The sequence below is a fragment of the Protomyctophum bolini genome (assembly GCF_963924005.1).
Source record: "Protomyctophum bolini genome assembly, chromosome: 11".
NCBI classification, from domain to species: domain Eukaryota; kingdom Metazoa; phylum Chordata; class Actinopteri; order Myctophiformes; family Myctophidae; genus Protomyctophum; species Protomyctophum bolini.
The window spans coordinates 29,573,233-29,590,364 of NC_137872.1; the positions used below are offsets into that span (position 1 = coordinate 29,573,233).

A 17,132-nucleotide genomic window follows, 5' to 3' on the forward strand; every position below is an offset into this window, starting at 1 on the left:
CTTGTACTTAGTTACTTTCCACTATTTCAAAAAACAAACATAATATTATGCATAACATTATAAAATATAATATAATATAAAAAGTGCTGAGATGCGTTACGTTGGAAACCCACCAAAAAAGTGTCTCTCACAAGTGTTGTTGTGGGTGGAGCCTTAATTGTGCACCTCTGTTCTTGCTAAATCTGGCCACAACGGATGTCTGGTCAATGTGTTTCAATGAGAATACATGCAGGAAAACTGTTGTTTCCACTTACTTAGAGAGGGGGAAAATCTGAGTTTGCTTCCGTGCGTAGCCTGTGATAATAACGGCTGCATTTGTTAGCATGGGGGCAGGAAAACAGCTTGTGCGGACACCTGTGGGTTTCACGCGGTACATTGAGTATTGGTACTTGACTGTCCAAGTCAACACAGTACGACAGGAATGGAGGTTTCCTGTTAAAGCTGGGCATCTACAGCACTGAAAGTGGCCATTTTCTGCCCTTACAGTATATTCCTTTTCTGTTTGACTATCATGGGTTTGATCTCTTCTCTCCCTTCATCCTGTCTTTGCTACCCGTCATCCACCCATCCTTCCTCCCTCCCTCGCCTTTCCTCTGCCACCACGCTCTTCCTCCACCCTCTTTTGATTCAGACGTAATGGGTACGTAGGCTCTCTCCGTCCATGCGGAACACAATGAAGCATCTTCTCCTCTTCCCTCCCCTTTCTGTCACTGCATTCATCATACATCACGTGTATGCCTGTCTGCTTGTGTGTCAGTTTCTCTGTTCCTCGTAGTTTTTACATGGCAGCCTGTAGACTCTTTAACGAACAGAAATGCACAGGGAAACCAGAACAGGAAGACAACAAGCCAAGGGCAACTACTGGGATGGCTGTTAGCTGCTCTACACCTGCTGTCTCTGGTTGAGGGGAAACACGATAGGGTCCCTGGGGGCAAAACTGTGAACAGGGATGAGCACCCATGGGAAACTGATACTCAGCACACTGTACTGACCCCCACACTGTGACCTAGAATTTCCCTCGCTGTACTGTAGGTAGCTCATCTAAAAAAGGGTTAGGGTCTATAAATTGTGCTTTGGAATTTTAGTTTTTTTAAACCTCTATCACGGGGAAGAGTGCCAAACTGTCCACATTTATTAGCAAGAAATATGTACTGTACTGTACAGTATATGTAGTGTATATGTAGTGTATAGACATTGTTGCTGGGTTACAGTTTTTAGGTTAATTACTCTTATCACTTTATTGAAGCCCAGTTTCACTAGACTGCCCCCAGATCTACCTTTGTACCTTGCAGCCCTCTGGAGGCTGCCAGAATGACTGCAACTCTTTCTGCAGATTGGCTTGGCCTTGTAATCTGTTACTACTTAGCAGTGTACATTGTGAGACTCACTGTAGTTTGACCAGTGGAAGGGAGGAAAACCTTCTTGTTGCCTTTAATTTCCCTCCTTCCACACGTCCTCAGGCTGATAAAGCGAGGTTGTCTTTCTATTTATGCCATAACACCTAGTTCAGACCAAATATTCGCAATGAGATAGAACTATATCAAGCTCTATTTATACATCACCGTACAATGACGTTGCATGCCGAAAATAGCCACGACACCATTGTATGACAGCATACATTTGCATTTGAATGCTGTGAAGAAAAAATTCTGTGGTCTGAATTAGCCAGGCTCTTGTAAACTATTACTGAGGAACAATGAAAGAAAAGCGGACAAGCAGCCTTGAGTGGTTTGATTAATAGAATAATTACTGCTGCGTCTTTCAGTGCTAACAAAAACTAATGCACTTAATGCAGTTTGATAAAGGTTCTGCTTTATGTTTTTTTTTCTTCTTTTTTTACACTGTGCAAAATAGCGTTCTTAAGTTACTTCAAGTGTCACAGGCATATCATTCTGAAGTGACCCTTTCCTTCAAGAGACTCATATACCTCAGATGTATGTCAGGGTGGCCTGCTTGTCGGGAATGTGGCAGTGGAATGAGAATGCCAGGGTGTTCCATTTAGCTGTGCATAAATGGAACTTCAACTGTGATTGGTTCCAATTCATACGCTCGGAGACCGTTCACCAAAATTTGGCGTGCTGTGTGCATGAGGGTGATACTAACATTCCAGTTGTGCACATTGTGTGGGTCTTCAGCTTGACTGACCAACGCTAATGTCCTCTATTCAACCAGGAAATAGTTGATCACATTAACAGTTTGTAATGACTGACATTCTGGACTGACATGATCTCCTTCTCTGGGTCTTCAGCTGAGGTTCAAAGTGAGATTGAGCGCATCTTTGAGCTGGCACGTACCCTGCAGCTGGTTGCCTTGGACGCAGACACAATCAACCACCCCTCCCAGCTATCTAAGACCTCCCTGGCACCCATCATTGTCTATATCAAAATAGCCTCTCCTAAGGTAAAGCATCACCCAAACTTCTCTAAGCATCTTGTGTTTCTGGAGTGCGTATATCTATTCTACGTCCGAGCATAGACATGGTAACGCCCCGTCTGCCTCTGATTGGCCTACCGACACTACAGAATACCGCTGGTCTCACCAGACTGTCCTCCGTCCGAGGTACGCGACAGTAACTTGTAACTTTTATTTTTGTAGAAGACGCAAACTAATATTGTTTATGCTGTTTGCTTTGATTGAATGATTGATTGATTGAACACGTATTTGTATGATTTGATTTGGATGTGTTCTAAATTAAAGTGTTGATTATTGTGTATTAATCTAATTATAGTAAACTAATACTATTATACTAAAAAAGATAAAGATCAAGGGAAAAGAGACCTTTTTACAGCACAATAATGTTTCAAGTTTACACTGTACACATGTAAAATAAACGGCATAAACAATATATTAGTTTGCCTCTTCTACAAAACATAAAAGTTACTGTCGCGCGTGCCAAGCTGTCATTCTCTTGTATTATATCGTACTTTTATTATTTATTTATTTCCCACCACGGAGTAACCTCTTGGCAGACTATCCAGCATATAGCTATCCACCTCGGAGGAAAGTCTGGTAAGGCCGGCAGTGTCGGTAGGCCAATCAGAGGCAGGCGGGGCGTTACCATGTCTATGCTCGGACGTAGAATATCTTTCCTTTTTTGACGGCACAAGTTGAGCTGCAGTGATAATCATATAGTTAAAGTAATTTAGTAAAGTAAAGTAATGTGTTGTTGTTTGACTCCAGGTCCTTCAAAGGCTCATCAAATCCAGAGGGAAGTCCCAGGCCAAACACTTGAATGTGCAGATGGTGGCAGCAGACAAATTGGCGCAGTGCCCTCCTGTGAGTATCTCTTGGCACCATTGGGCCAGTGATATGCTCTTCACAGAGGCTGTTACCTAACCTCTAGTCAGGGTTGTGTAAGTCATGGGTTGCAGATGTCAGGACCCGAAGAAGAGGTGTGGGGGAATAGCATTTATTGGCAACCGGTGGCCCATATGGACAGAAGTGTTTTAGAGGTGCACACTATAGAGGCCTCTCATTCCAATTCGGGGTTGAATGTATGTTGCGTTGCGTTCATGATTTGTAAGAAGAAGGCCCCTCCAGACTATTTTACATTTCCTTCAAAATACACTTTGTGCTACAACTAGATATTGGCCAAAATTACATTCACGTTAACTGTTACACATTATCTCTGGAGTCATATGTATGATTAAAATTCTTCATATTACTTAACGATTGGCTATGATTGTTTTACAGATTTTGCGTGAGGGAACCGTTTTACAAAGAATGGCGAAAATAATGAACACTGTAGCAGTCTGCTGGTTGCAATTCTCAAAGAAGCAACAATGTGGTCATCTGTCACTGCAGAACAATTCATCTTTAGGTTGACTGCACATAATTATCACACACCTGTCTTTACCTAGAAATATAGATATATAGAACGTTAAGGACCGCAGTCATGGATGAATTATGAGACACGATACAGAACCAAAACTTTTATGTGTACAATACAAACAAAAATTGTAACAAACATTGATGATACTACAGTATATACAAAAAGCATAGGCTGCAGCAGTACAAAATAATTATGTATTTACCTTGCAGCTGTAAATTCAGCTCATTCGTAAATCCATCAGCCACTGTATGTCATTCTGTCATTCAAGCGTTCCTGTGTTCATTCTCAATACTGTTGTCTCATCTTGTCTCATTAGCAGTGGCTTAAAAGAAGTCTAGTAGTACTTAACAGGCTACACACTGGACCATTGATATGGAGCCAGGGACATTCTTATGTTAATTTGAGCTGTGCCTCTCTGCACCTTTTGGTCAAACGGTGTGAACGTTTGATGTTGATCAACTCAATACCCCGTCAAGATCGTCTGGTTGATCTAATCTAAAATCAGTGGTTCCCAAATGGTTCACAGTTGGGATTTTGACTTGCGCATTGGTGTGGTATGCCTTGGAAACAAAAATATTTAAAACCACTACTCGAAACTCACTAAACTTTAAAGAGTGCCTCTCAAGCCAACACATTTGTATTTATTCTGCCTGTCTGTGTGCAGACACAAAGAGTTTGTAAACCACTACTCTAAACTCACTCAACTTTAAAGAGTGCCTCTCAAGCCAACACATATTAATGTATTCTGCCTGTCTGTGTGCAGGAACTGTTTGACATAATCCTGGATGAGAACCAGCTGGAGGACGCGTGCGAACACCTAGCGGACTACCTGGAGGCTTACTGGAAGGCCACGCACCCCCCCAGCAGCAACCCCCCCAACCCCCTGCTCAATCGCACTATGGCCACCGCCGCGCTCGCCTCTTCCCCAGAGCCTGTCTCCAACCTGCAGGTACAGGTGCTCACCTCTCTGCGCCGTAACGACGATCTGTGGCACAGCCTGGACGGGTCTGCAGCCAACGAGGAGAAAGTGGCGGAGCATGCCCTCTAAAAGCCGTGCTGGGGGTGGGAAGGGCCTGGCCTATAGCTCACCCTCTGTCCAAACCCAGGTCTCTCCAGATACGCAGATATGCCCCCTCTCTCTTTACCGTATCCTGAAGGAAGCGAGCGCGTTTAAAGCCAGTTCTTCCCCATTCACCACATGCTGTATATAGAAGCACAAGACACACAGAGAGGGAGCGAGCATATGGGAAAGTTCATACTGGACCCATTGAAACCGGTCACAGGAGTACATATACACAAGACATTCAAAGTTATGCAGGCACTGATACACACTAACTCTATTTCTCTCTCTCTCTCTCACACACACACACACACACACACACACACGCACGCACACACGCACACACACACCCCCCCCCCCCCCCCCACACACACACACACACACACACAAAGTGCTGAAGTACCCACATTTGAAAAGCCTGTTTTGTAAAGCCCACACATAAATTGAACAAGGGTAGCATGCTCACTCTGAAACTCCAACCCCTTTGCCAAATAATATAACAAGAACCTTAGAGCAGCAAATGCTACCAGAGATTACACAGGCAATGCCCACCTACAACCAAACAGAACTTCCTCCACTGCATTGAGAGTTCAGCTCTTAGTTAATAGCTTTACTAGAATCACACTGGACTCATGAAACAACCAGGAAGGCATGTCTGCCAGTGCCCTGTGGAGCATCCTCCATTTTGCTGTGATCACAAATGAAAATGGAGTGCCCAACCCCCCCCCTGCCACCCCCCCCCCCCCCCCCCCCTCACAATGCCCCCACCACCCCTCACCCCTAGTGTTCTATTGCCTCCTTTCACCGACCCTTTCTTATCGTCTGGGAAGCAGATTCCAGTTTGCTGTCCTCCTCTGTGTTGCCATGGCACCGCCCCTGCAAGTAGCAAGTCATCTCAGCTTCTTGGATGTGTGGCATGCTGTTGTGGTTGCATCTTCAGCAGCCAGATTTGTGATACAGAAAGGTTTAGCTTGGTGGAGGGAGGCTAACAGGTTGTTCATTTTAACCAACTCACAGTAGTGAGTTCAGTTCTGTGAACCACACAGTTCTGTGAACCACTTCAGCCAAATGCCGTCATTTGGATTTGGTAAGGGCTTCCAAGTTAATCACTAAAGCCTACAATAAATTATACTGATTTTCAACACAGCTTTCAGTTGAAAATCTGTTACGTTCTGTGAGCAACGAATTAGCCGTTGCTCACAGAACTTTGGTAACAGTATTGATTTATCTGTATTTGTTCTGCTATTAATCAGCCAGGATATGGCACTGTGGCCTTTACTAGATAGGAATGAGATTATGTATGCTTAGTGAATAACTGCTTGGTGTGTTTCTTGCAGGTTTGTGAGTGATTTTTAAGTAGTACATTAGAGACTTTTTTATGTTTTTAAAGGTATGTGGAATGAATGTGTGTCCACTATCATGTATGCATTTTGTGTGTGCATCTGCGTGTGTTTATAGTGTAAATACAATTATATTATTTTTGAATACTGATTGCAAAATCAATGCAAAGTCTTTTAACTGGAACATATCGACCTGTGTGACTGTTTGATAACCAAGGGGATATTGCATCAACTGATTTCTAACCCTCGTTTTGTGTGACTGAGCCTTAACCCCATTCTAACCTTGTGTTACTAACTACTCACTGCCTGCTTTGCTGTACCGTTTGTGTCTCTGCATGTTTTGCGTGTGCCATGGGCATGGCTTGCTGCAGGGGCCATACTCGGTGCAAGGAGAGCAGAAGCGAGAGGGGCCTCTGACAGAGTGTGGTGGGAGTGGCAGTCTCCATGACTACCAGAGCGAGCTGGGCGGAAAGCCCCAGCATCACCAGCAGCAGATGTATCAGCGCTCAGCTCGTGGGCAATTACGAGGCGGCAGTGGCCGGGGCCTGTCGCGGCAAGACACCTTCGACTCTGAGACGCAGGGCAGCCGGGACTCGGCCTACACAGAGGCCGGGGACTCGTGTATGGACATTGAGACTGACCCCTATGAAGAGCCAGAGCCCTATCGAGGGGGCGGGGGCAGTCGCCTCCACCTGGCCCAACATCATGGACGACAGGCGTCCTGGGAGGACGAGGGCGCCGAGCCGGACCAGGAAAACCTCAACCACCCTCCGATGTCCTCCAGTCAGGCCCAGCCGCACGGGCGTGCCAAGTTGAGGGAGCGGTACTGCCAGGACCCTGGAGACACAGGGCCCAACATGGGCCGCAACAAGAACCAAGACGACTGGGGAAGGGATGTCTACATCCGTTAAACACTCACCGTATAATAGAGGCTTGGGCAAGGAAGGAGGTTCTTGGACAGACTGATGAAAGAAGGGGGGTTGAGGGCTGTGGCATGGGTTAAAAAGGGACTGAAGAGTGAGTTTGGGGCCATGCCAATTAAGCCTGATTTATACTTTGTTGTACAATGGGGTCACGTTCCGAAAATAGCTGATCTACAATCTCACAACACGTCTATTTTCTGTACGCGACTGAATACGACAGAGTATAAATTAAGCGTTAGGCTTGTGAATGAATGCGTTTACATCCTTTATCGACAAAATACTTTTCTCATTCACGAGTACAATGTAAAGAAATGCATTATACAACTGCCAGATGCCATCCTCATCAAGTTATTCTAGCGATTCAATTTATTTATTTAGGGGAAGAAAATAAATATTGGTCTATTATAGGTCTTTTTTTTTTTCGTATGTTAAAATACTGCATGAAAATCATGGAATCCTACTGACAGCACGAGGACAGTAATTGTTTTGATTGTGATCTGTATGTCTCTCCTCAGAGTATGGAATGAAAAGGCAGGTGTGTCTGTCCTCTGCAGTCTTAAACAGGGTCTAATATCATTGTCCACATGTACAGTGTCAGGGTATCTCTCTCTCTGTCTCTCTGTTTTTCTCTCTGTCTTTGAACACACAGACACACACATACACACTAATACAGTGGTTCTCAACTTGATTTTGGGGGCTCCCCAGGTAACAGGAAAGTGACAATTTAAGGACTTTTAAGACCTAAAATTAAATGAAATTTAATAAGTCCATTACTGCATCAAAAGTACTCAAAAACAACTACTAAAACCCTTTTCTTTTGTGGGGCCGCCGCCTGAAAGGGTTGAGAACCACTGCACTAATACACTCTTTTTCTATTGCACCTGCTTATGGATTTCAGGATTTATACCCTTTTGGGATGGGATCCAGAGCTTGTGAGTCTCTCACCTCCAGTTTCTTATCACCCAGACCTTAAAAAGCTATCTGGTGGAATAGTTGCCATAATTGAATGAGATAATTCATTGACAGGCATTGTTTTAGTCATGACACTATAATGTTACAGACAGATACAAAACACCCCAAAGATAGCCTACTACCTTCTTCCCTGACCTGCTTCAGCCATGTACTATGAATTGTACCTTTGTTTATACATGTCTGGTCCAGTTTTATAATCATTTCCCCTGCTGTTTGAGGATGCTATGGGAGATAGCTTCCCTTCTGTAGTATTCACCTGTGCACTAGGTTTTCCAACATGGCACAGATTAAAAACAGCACTACAGTGGAAGAAATTAGTGTGAACGAACAAAGGGCTCAATTTCGTCCATGCTAAACCCCTTATACCCAAATTTCTTTGCCATTTTTACTATTTTAAAGAACATTTTTGAATAGTTAAAATAGGCAATCTACAAGCTCACAACGTGTCGATGTAGGTCGGCTAGTTGAACCATTCAAAAATGTTTTTCAAAATAGTAAAAAAGAAGTTTAGGGATAAGGGGTTTAGCATGGACACAAATAGAGCCCAAAGTGTCCTACCTAAAGTTACTTCACACACCCTCACATTTGTTATAAGAGAACTCCAATCACAAGTGCCCGAATGTCTCACCAAGCCATGTCCACCACTGCCATGGTGGGATGTCTTAAATCTTGTCATAGGCCTACTGTACTTTTCCTACCACATCTGTATCTTTGTGTCATGTCAAGCTTTATGTATGCTTCGGCAGCAAAGTGTAAAGTAAGGAAAGTAAGTCTTTTCTGCTCCCTGGGGAAGGGGAAATTGCTTCTACAGCATCATCGAACTGATGGCTGCTCAGATGGCTTTGATGAGTGCACAGCGGGAAGCTGTTATGGGTCTTCCTCAGGGACACGTTGACATGTTTACTGGACGACCAGCTCCAGTAGTTTCAGATTCCCAGATGTCCTCTTTACTCACTCATCTATGGCCACTCAAACAACTTCTGTCGTTGAAGCATAAATCAGGCTTTACTCTGCATCGTAACTGTCGCTTATTGTTCATCTTGTTTTCTTTGTTGTCCATGTTTTTCAGGGCTAATGGTTATAAAGAGTAATTACGTGTGGTAAATCACTACCAGTTTTCACCAAAACAGCAAGCTTGTCTATTGAATACCATGCTCTTCTCTGCATTTCTTACTGACCTAGTGGTGTTTTCCCTGTGGACATTTACTTTTATTTATTTTGTATCTGCAGTTTGTGTGAGGTAGTGGAGTGGGGAATAGGTGCAATCTTGTTCCTTACACAGTTATCTAAATGAAGAATCCATGAATGTCTTTTTTGTGGGCTGCTTAGCGCACCCGTCTTCAGTTGAATACATGAATATTAAATAATGATCAGTAAATAATGTTATTGTTGCGTTATCGCAATTGTTAAAAATATGAAAGAACATGTATCATTGGTGCCTGACTGTAGCTACATTTTGCTTTTTCTGCCTTTCATTTTTAATCTGTGGATAAATCGTATTTTAATTAAAAATTGAATCAGAAAATTATTGTGTCAATTATTTTAAAATGCACACTATACAGATGCACAAGATGCACAAACAAAAGAGTCTATTGATTGATTGATTACTTTATTTACAGTTTGTAAACAGTAGGCTACAGTGGTACATCACAGTTGGCATTTCTGGGGTTAGGGTTGTTTAACATGAGTCTGCTGCTGGCTGGCGAGGCATTGAAAGTCTGCAAAGATTTTGAAACAAAAAGAAACGCCCTAAAAACAGTGTTATGCTACTTCCAGTGATTTTGAGACAATTAGCCTATCTATGGACTTGAATAGTTAAGCATGACAATGAACGGACGACCGGGGATAGGCTACAATAAACTGTATGCATATTGCATTGTGGAAGCCCATTTCCATCACTGGGGGTAAATTACCGCCGGACTGAAGAGCGATTCTTAAAGAAATCTGAAATAATATCAGTGAATTGAGATTAAAGGTCGAAATTAAAGCGTTTTTATTTTTATTCGTTCGGAAATGTGCTTCTGTTGTATGCCCTCAAATCCTGATCAGTACGAGGATATAAATCGTTTCCTCTCCTATTTAAAATTAAAATAATTAAACAGTTTCCTGCTTCAATAATAAGGTTAGCCTATCTTGTTTTATGTTGGGGTTATCTTGTTTAGAAATGTTGGGAAACATGTTTTATTCAATGGCAATTCCCCTTCACGTGAGGTTATTTTTCTGGGGACTCCCATCTTCGTTTCACTTTTCTTTCAACAGTGTAATGGTTTTCCCTACTGTATAAGTAAACAAAAGGAGGAAATAAACATTAACTTCCCATTCACCATATATGGGTTTTGCGTGTATGTGCGCGCGTGCGAGAGAGAGAGTCGCGTCGGTACCTATCCGTGACGTCGTTACAGCGGATACACGCCTACATTCCACGCAGCCCTTTGTTGACAACATTCCTGTGAAGTTGTACCTACTTAACCTGCGTTACATCACAGACGGGGGACACACAGACATAGTTCTTCAGACCACAATCACTCACACACGCCGCACGGTTTCTTTATTTTTATGCCTTACTTCTAAGTTAACTAACTTAAAAGGTGTTTCCGTGTGTAATTTTATAATCACTCACCGCTACTTGTTGGACAACATGGGTCTACTTTTCACCAAGCTGATGGCTGTGTTCGGAGACAAAGGTACAGAAAAAGCTTTCATAGTCACACTCACACGTGGGCGCTACAGAATCAGTGTTTTAACTAGGAGTTTACACATTAATGTATACATCTGTACACTCATAGTTATGGATTATACATTGTCATGCAGGATTTCACTGTGCATTTATTTATTTTGTAGTCTACTGGTGGTCAACTCTGTTGTTCAGACGTTCTTGAGTTGGACTCACTTCTCTGGAAGATGTGCTTTTAGTAGGAAAAAGCAGAGAAGTGAGTGTCGAGTTGTTGTCAATGTGGGATCAGTGTGTGCACACGTGTCTGTGTCCATTTGTATGAGCACGTTGGACTTTCATAGTTATGTAATCTAAAAGTTAGTTTACATTTTGGACACTCGTGAGAGGAGAAGACCCTTATGGAAACAAGTCTTAGTGCCTTTTCTGTTTTTATCCTCGTAGCAGATTTTATATTATTGACCTTTGACCATTCTGCAAACTAAATTCAATCAATTAACCAGCAAACAGTAGTACAGTACTGGCGTAATCTGTCTCTATCGTACAATGTGTACTGATACTATCAGCGTTGGAATACATGTTCCAACACTCCAAGGAGTCTCTTCTCCCTCCTGGAGCACACTCGGCACAGGATCAGCCTTTGATTGTGTGTGTGTGTGTGTGAGTGTGTGTGTGAGTGTGTGTGTCAGTCAGGACTGTGCAGAGCAAATACTGTATGCCAACAGTCAGGACTGTGCAGAGCAAATACTGTATGCCATGCATGCATAGTTGTAGAGTTTGCCCTTGCCTACCAATGTTGCATTAGTTGTTTTGACAAAACACAGATGCTAGATTTGACATTTAACTGTTATCCTAGTTACTTTGTAGTTTGTAGACTAAATTATTTTCCTGGCAATGTACTTAGTTTAGCTTGCACAAGGTGTTTCTATATCAGAATGTAACATATTTCATTTTCTTGCAGAGCACAAAGTCATCATTGTGGGTCTGGACAATGCGGGGAAGACAACTATTCTCTATCAATTGTAAGTTGTGCATATGTTAATGATTTAGTTATAAGCAAGTCATCAACCAAATTAAATGTGACATGACCATACACATGTGAATCTCTACACTACACACTAACGAATACCGGTAGTTACATAAATGAAAAATTATAGCCGTTTACTGCCAGTCACCGGGTTTGAATCTAACGTGTTCTCTTGCCTTCCCACATCCAGCCTGACAAAGGAGGCTGTCCAAACCTCTCCCACAATCGGCAGCAATGTTGAGGAGATCGTTGTTCGCAAGACACGCTTCATCATGTGGGATATTGGAGGCCAGGAGAGCCTCCGGGCCACCTGGAATTCTTACTACTGTGAAACAGAGGTAACTAGTCTCTTTTGTTATCATCAACACAAGCTGCAGGATGCCACTGAAATACAAAAACTAACATTAACTAGCTCAGTTTTCAAGAGGCTTGTGACTCAAGTAGAATATCTAACTAAACTCTTAAGTTTGTTCTCTTTAATTAGTTGAGGGGCGCTAACCCCTCCTATATACAGCTTTAATGTTTGTTTTTCAATGATGCTTGTTTAAGAAAGCACCATAGACAATAAAGAGAAATTTGTGTTGAGGTTGGTGTAGGATGCAATTCTCGTATCTGACTTTTGTTTGTGAATCTGTTAATGTAATGAGTATTACGATTCATTTTCTGTTGTAAGTAGGGTAGGCATTTATAAGCTTTTAGCTTCTGCCTACTCCTTTTGATCATGTTTTGGTTTTGTTTTCATAACAGCTTACGTTCATTGTCTTTACATTTTGTATTTGAAACTGAAGGAAGATCAAATAAACTAAACTAAACTTATGTTTGTGTTGAGGACTAAAACAAACATTAGCACCCGTTGCTTAAACAAACATAATGTTGTAAGATGATAAGAGCCAACCTCACTTCACACGGGTGTGATTTTTTTCTCTCTCAAATGACCTGTGCTTGACCTGTCTTACAGGTCTGTTGATAACATGGGCTCCCGTACAGCATGAATGTGGATAACACTGAGTGATCTTTCAGTCACAAAAGTGATTGAAAAGAGCTAATTGTGAAATAGTTTTTAACGTCTTCTTGCCTTTCTGAACCCTTCAGATTGTTATCCTTGTTGTGGACAGTACTGACCGTGAGCGACTCACCATAACCAAGGAGGAACTCCACCACATGCTGGCACACGAGGTACGAATCAACATGTTCAGTATCAAAGTGAAGAGGTTTTGACCAGGTTTAGTCATTATGGTATAGCATTTTTTTGTACAACAAAATAATAAAAGAGAACTGGGTTAAATTCAGTGGAAAATTACATTTGACTGACTTCACACAAAGGTCACCTAATCAGTTTAAAAAGAGAAGAATCCCATTAGAACATGTTTACCACAAGCCAAGCTTTACCGCAAGGTAAATACACAGTAGTAGTAGTACACTTGATAACAAGACAGTAAGGCAGTGTATGAAGAAATTATTCCACACTGAGGAGAGGAGCAAACTGGTTTCACTAGTCTGCTTTGTCAGTGAATGAGTAAGGGATATTTTTCAATAATTACTATTTCTCTGAGCACATTGGTCTGCTATCAAGAAATAACAGATGCACAATGCCACGACCAATCAGAATTCCACAAAACCATGTAATAAAACTGATAAACACTGATATAAAGTCATACACTCTCGGTGTGACTGAATGCGTCACTGAAACTGATGACACAGATGTTTCAACATAGCCTGTGCTGATTGAAATTTTTGACATCGTTTTCAGTTGTGTCATTGTTTGCATATTTACGGTATACTGAAACCAACCCTTTTCCCCCTACCTGCGCAGGACCTGCAGAATGCAGCAGTTCTGGTTCTGGCCAACAAACAAGATATGAAAGGGTCCATGACAGTGGCCGAGATCTCTAAGTATCTCACTCTCAACACCATCACAGCTCGCTCCTGGCACGTTCAACCCTGCTGTGCTCTAACCGGAGAGGGGTGAGTTACTGAGTACTGCAAACATTTTCTAAAATAGCGAAAACAAGCAGATCTACACAAACTTACAATGGCTTGTGACCAGTATATGCTTGTGACGTGACCCATTGTGAGCTTGTAGACTATTCATCAATCATCATACAAGTTTAAGGTCAAGGTTAAAGGAGAATTCCATGCTAGAATGCTTTCTTATCTTTCTTACCTTTCTTTGTAGTTGTTACGTCCCCACCAAAGAGGTCCAGGTGTTTTTTTGTGCAAAAACTCCTTATTGGCTATTTTCCCTACCATAAGCCCTCAATGAATTGCATTGAATGGGAATTGAATGGGGCTATGGGGTGTTATGCTAGTTCGCTTATTTCCATCGAAAGAAGTAGTAAAGTGTGCCGCTTGGGATATTATTTACATTATGAAGAGAGGATATATACAAATAAATTATAATTTTGAGCGATGGAAATAAGCAAATTAGCACAACACCCCATAGCCCCATTCAATTCAATGCAATTCATTTAGGGCTTATGGTAGGGGAAATAGCCAATAAGGAGCTTTTGCACAAAATAACACCTGGACCTCTTTGGTGGGGACGTAACAACTAACAAAGAAAGCCTTTTAGTATGGAATTATCCTTTAACTTTATTGTTTCCCTTGTGGGAAATTGGTTTGCAGTCAGGTAATAGTAAAAATCCATACATCAAACAACATTCAACATACTCATTACAAAAGACTACGGTAAATCCCAACAGGCACTAGAGACAGAGAATTCATTACATTCACAAGTAGCAGCGTCAGCAAAAGTGCATTAGTGAGCAAAGAGGCAAAAATAAAGTGCTATCTGCTGTTCAGCAGCTGAATAGGGCCACCATCTGATTTGGTGAGCTGGAAGTAACAATCAATAATTTCTGGGGCTGCTGATAGGTACTTTCGCTTTCCTCAGAAGCGCTAATATAGTACCACAACGTTGCAGGGATTCTTTTATTGAGCGCCTCAATCACCTCAATCTGAGGTTAAATTCCGAGAAAAACAGCGCTAAAGATAGTGTGGACAGAGGGAAAATATCCAATGACGTCCCAACGTGGAAGCAAAGCGCCAAGAACCGGTAAAAAATAATACTAGCGATGCTGGATGCAAGCTAATAACTCGTCCAATGTCGTTCTGGGCGATCTGTGACTTTTAATACAACTCATCCAATGTCATCCTTAGCAGAACATGAGTTAAGTTAAATCCCATTGTTCCTGTTAAATTGGGGATTTAGTAACTTTCAATATATTAATTACAGGTGCCTAAATAAATTATCAGATTGCAAGTAACAAAACAAATTTTCCATCTTTTCAATATACTAGCATGTTGAGAGACAAGACTATTATTATTTAACTACATGTTCTCACTTCCTCCCAATTTATTTCCTATTTTCTCTCCCGCTCTGTAGTCTGCCTGCCAGTCTGGACTGGATGAGGTCACACGTTGTGGCAAACTAGAACACCTTTAAATGGAGACAGGACGTGGAACCCAGCTCTTCCTAAACCTAAGCCAACTCTCAATGTAGACATCACAGTGCCTGCGGTATAATCAGTACCTTCACTGTATTATGTTGAGCAAGTGCCTTTGCGCCACAGAACTTTTATGAAGGCTGCCTTTCCTACCCAGGTCTGTGTGGGGCCCCTTTGGATCTGGGTATATCTCAGGATGTACGAACTTCATAGAAACAAGTTAAGGTCTTGGACCACTGTAGAAGCTATTCTACCAGGCGTTGTGGCAGCCAGTTGTTAGTCCTGTTCTTTTCTCAACAGCTTACTTAGCTGTGAAAGTGGCTGAAATGTTTTAGGGATGTATCATGTACCACAGTGCTTCCCAAACTATTTAGCTCAAGAAAGACCCAAAAAAGAAATGAGATGTTTGCCTGGGACCCAAACTAGTGAAAATAGCGGACCTACAAGCTCACAATGTGTTGCTTTGTGCCGCGTTATATGAACTTGTAGATTTATGGAGTTTCTTCATGAAATTACAGAAAAACATAATTGAATTTAGATTTTAGTTTGAGAAAAATAAATAAAAAATAAAATAAACAGACTCATAAAAATGTTCCACCATGTTTACAAAAGATTTGTAGGTTGCCTGGGCGACTATCTAAGCTAAGCTGCCTAATGGCCCTGTGCAGGTGTTTTCAGCTGTGCACACATTTCTGTACCGTCTGTAATTTTGTTCACAATTTCAAGTATTAGCCTACTGACATTCAAGGCATTGCACCACATTTCTTTCGATGACAACCACGATAAGATGTATTCCTTCAGTAATATCTTTTTATTTTCTTTCTTTTTCATGACTGAAATTGTAACTGTAATGTAATCAGTTATAATGACATTCAAACAAGGCATTAAGTGAACTTTGACTGTGAATATGTCATTACTTTCCGTTTACCCCAGTAAAGACTTGTTAAAGTATACTGCTTATGGTGCAACCACATTAAGTAATTATTTCGTAGTAGTAGGTACCTAAACTGACACCATAACTTGGATGCATATTTAAGTACAGCTGACCAAACCAGTGCAATACCTCTTTTTGGAATGGAGGAGGCTACATTGGATGTATAAAAATAATATATACAGTATCTGTATTGTGAAACACAGGACTTGTTTGTTGGCCTGAAATGTGCTTAGTCATTTAAGCAATTGTTGCACAAATTACTTGAAGTCTTTATATTACAGAAACAAGTGATTGCCTGGATGTAAAAAGTAGCAGTTTTTGTATTATGTATAGTTTTTTTTTTATCAATAAATGCCATCATTGTCAAAGTACTGTATGGGTGTGTTTTCTATGTTGCATGACAATGTTCTGAATGTAGTTAGTTTGGTTGAGTGATACTCAATTATTAAGCACAGGAAGGCACAGTAAGAAATAAAATAAAATAAAAATAAAAGAGATCAGATACTACTGGAGAAGGAAGTCTGCAAACCGTCTGAACTCCCGGTAGATTTTTTCAGGCAAGATATACTAACACCACATAGCAATTAATGATTGAAGAATATGTATATGTATGTATATACATACAAACGTATGTATGTATGTACACGACATACATGTATGTAAAATGTATCTAATAGGCCTATACAGTAGCCTATATATTTTATATTTAGCCTATTGTGCTTCATGTTTAAAGCACTTTGTAAAGTTTTGAAATAAAGTTGTATAATAAATAAATATAGTAATATAATAATAATAATAATAATAATAATAATAATAATAATACAAATTATTATTATATCCGTATACTGTGTGTGTGTGTGTGTGTGTGTGTGTGTGTGTGTGTGTGTGTGTGTGTGTGTGTGTCGTGCGTGGCGTACTCAAGAAATG

General features: G+C 41.3%; 3 protein-coding genes across 5 annotated transcripts in view; all 3 read left to right on the forward strand.

Moving 5' to 3' along the window:
• Positions 1-4,897, forward strand: part of LOC308324299 (voltage-dependent L-type calcium channel subunit beta-1-like) — a 36,544-nt gene extending 31,647 nt beyond the window's left edge. For all 3 annotated transcript variants that reach the window (XM_080776307.1, XM_080776308.1, XM_080776309.1), the window contains exons 12-14: positions 2,249-2,400; positions 3,181-3,276; positions 4,596-4,897. In XM_080776307.1, the coding sequence (XP_080632433.1) occupies positions 2,249-2,400; positions 3,181-3,276; positions 4,596-4,880 (533 nt within the window). In that variant the 3' untranslated portion in view covers positions 4,881-4,897. The remainder of the gene's footprint in view (positions 1-2,248; positions 2,401-3,180; positions 3,277-4,595) is intronic.
• Positions 4,898-6,566: 1,669 nt separating this feature from the next.
• Positions 6,567-9,652, forward strand: LOC308324301 (voltage-dependent L-type calcium channel subunit beta-1-like). Its single transcript, XM_080776312.1, has one exon. It carries the CDS (start codon positions 6,568-6,570, stop codon positions 7,141-7,143), a length of 576 nt encoding a protein of 191 aa, XP_080632438.1. The 5' UTR covers position 6,567; the 3' UTR covers positions 7,144-9,652.
• Positions 9,653-10,587: 935 nt separating this feature from the next.
• arl5c (ADP-ribosylation factor-like 5C) lies at positions 10,588-16,567 on the forward strand. Its single transcript, XM_080774859.1, has 6 exons — positions 10,588-10,811; positions 11,760-11,820; positions 12,016-12,163; positions 12,918-13,001; positions 13,639-13,790; positions 15,211-16,567. Exons 1-6 carry the CDS (start codon positions 10,766-10,768, stop codon positions 15,257-15,259), a joined length of 540 nt encoding a protein of 179 aa, XP_080630985.1. The 5' UTR covers positions 10,588-10,765; the 3' UTR covers positions 15,260-16,567.
• Positions 16,568-17,132: the final 565 nt, after the last annotated feature.

Coding starts and splice junctions, on each gene's coding strand:
- LOC308324301 (XM_080776312.1), top strand. CDS start 6,568: ATGTTTTGCGTGTGCCATGGGCATGGCTTGCTGCAGGGGCCATACTCG.
- arl5c (XM_080774859.1), top strand. CDS start 10,766: ATGGGTCTACTTTTCACCAAGCTGATGGCTGTGTTCGGAGACAAAG. Junction 10,812..11,759: donor GGCTGTGTTCGGAGACAAAG/GTACAGAAAAAG, acceptor ATTTTCTTGCAG/AGCACAAAGTCATCATTGTG. Junction 12,164..12,917: donor CTTACTACTGTGAAACAGAG/GTAACTAGTCTC, acceptor TGAACCCTTCAG/ATTGTTATCCTTGTTGTGGA.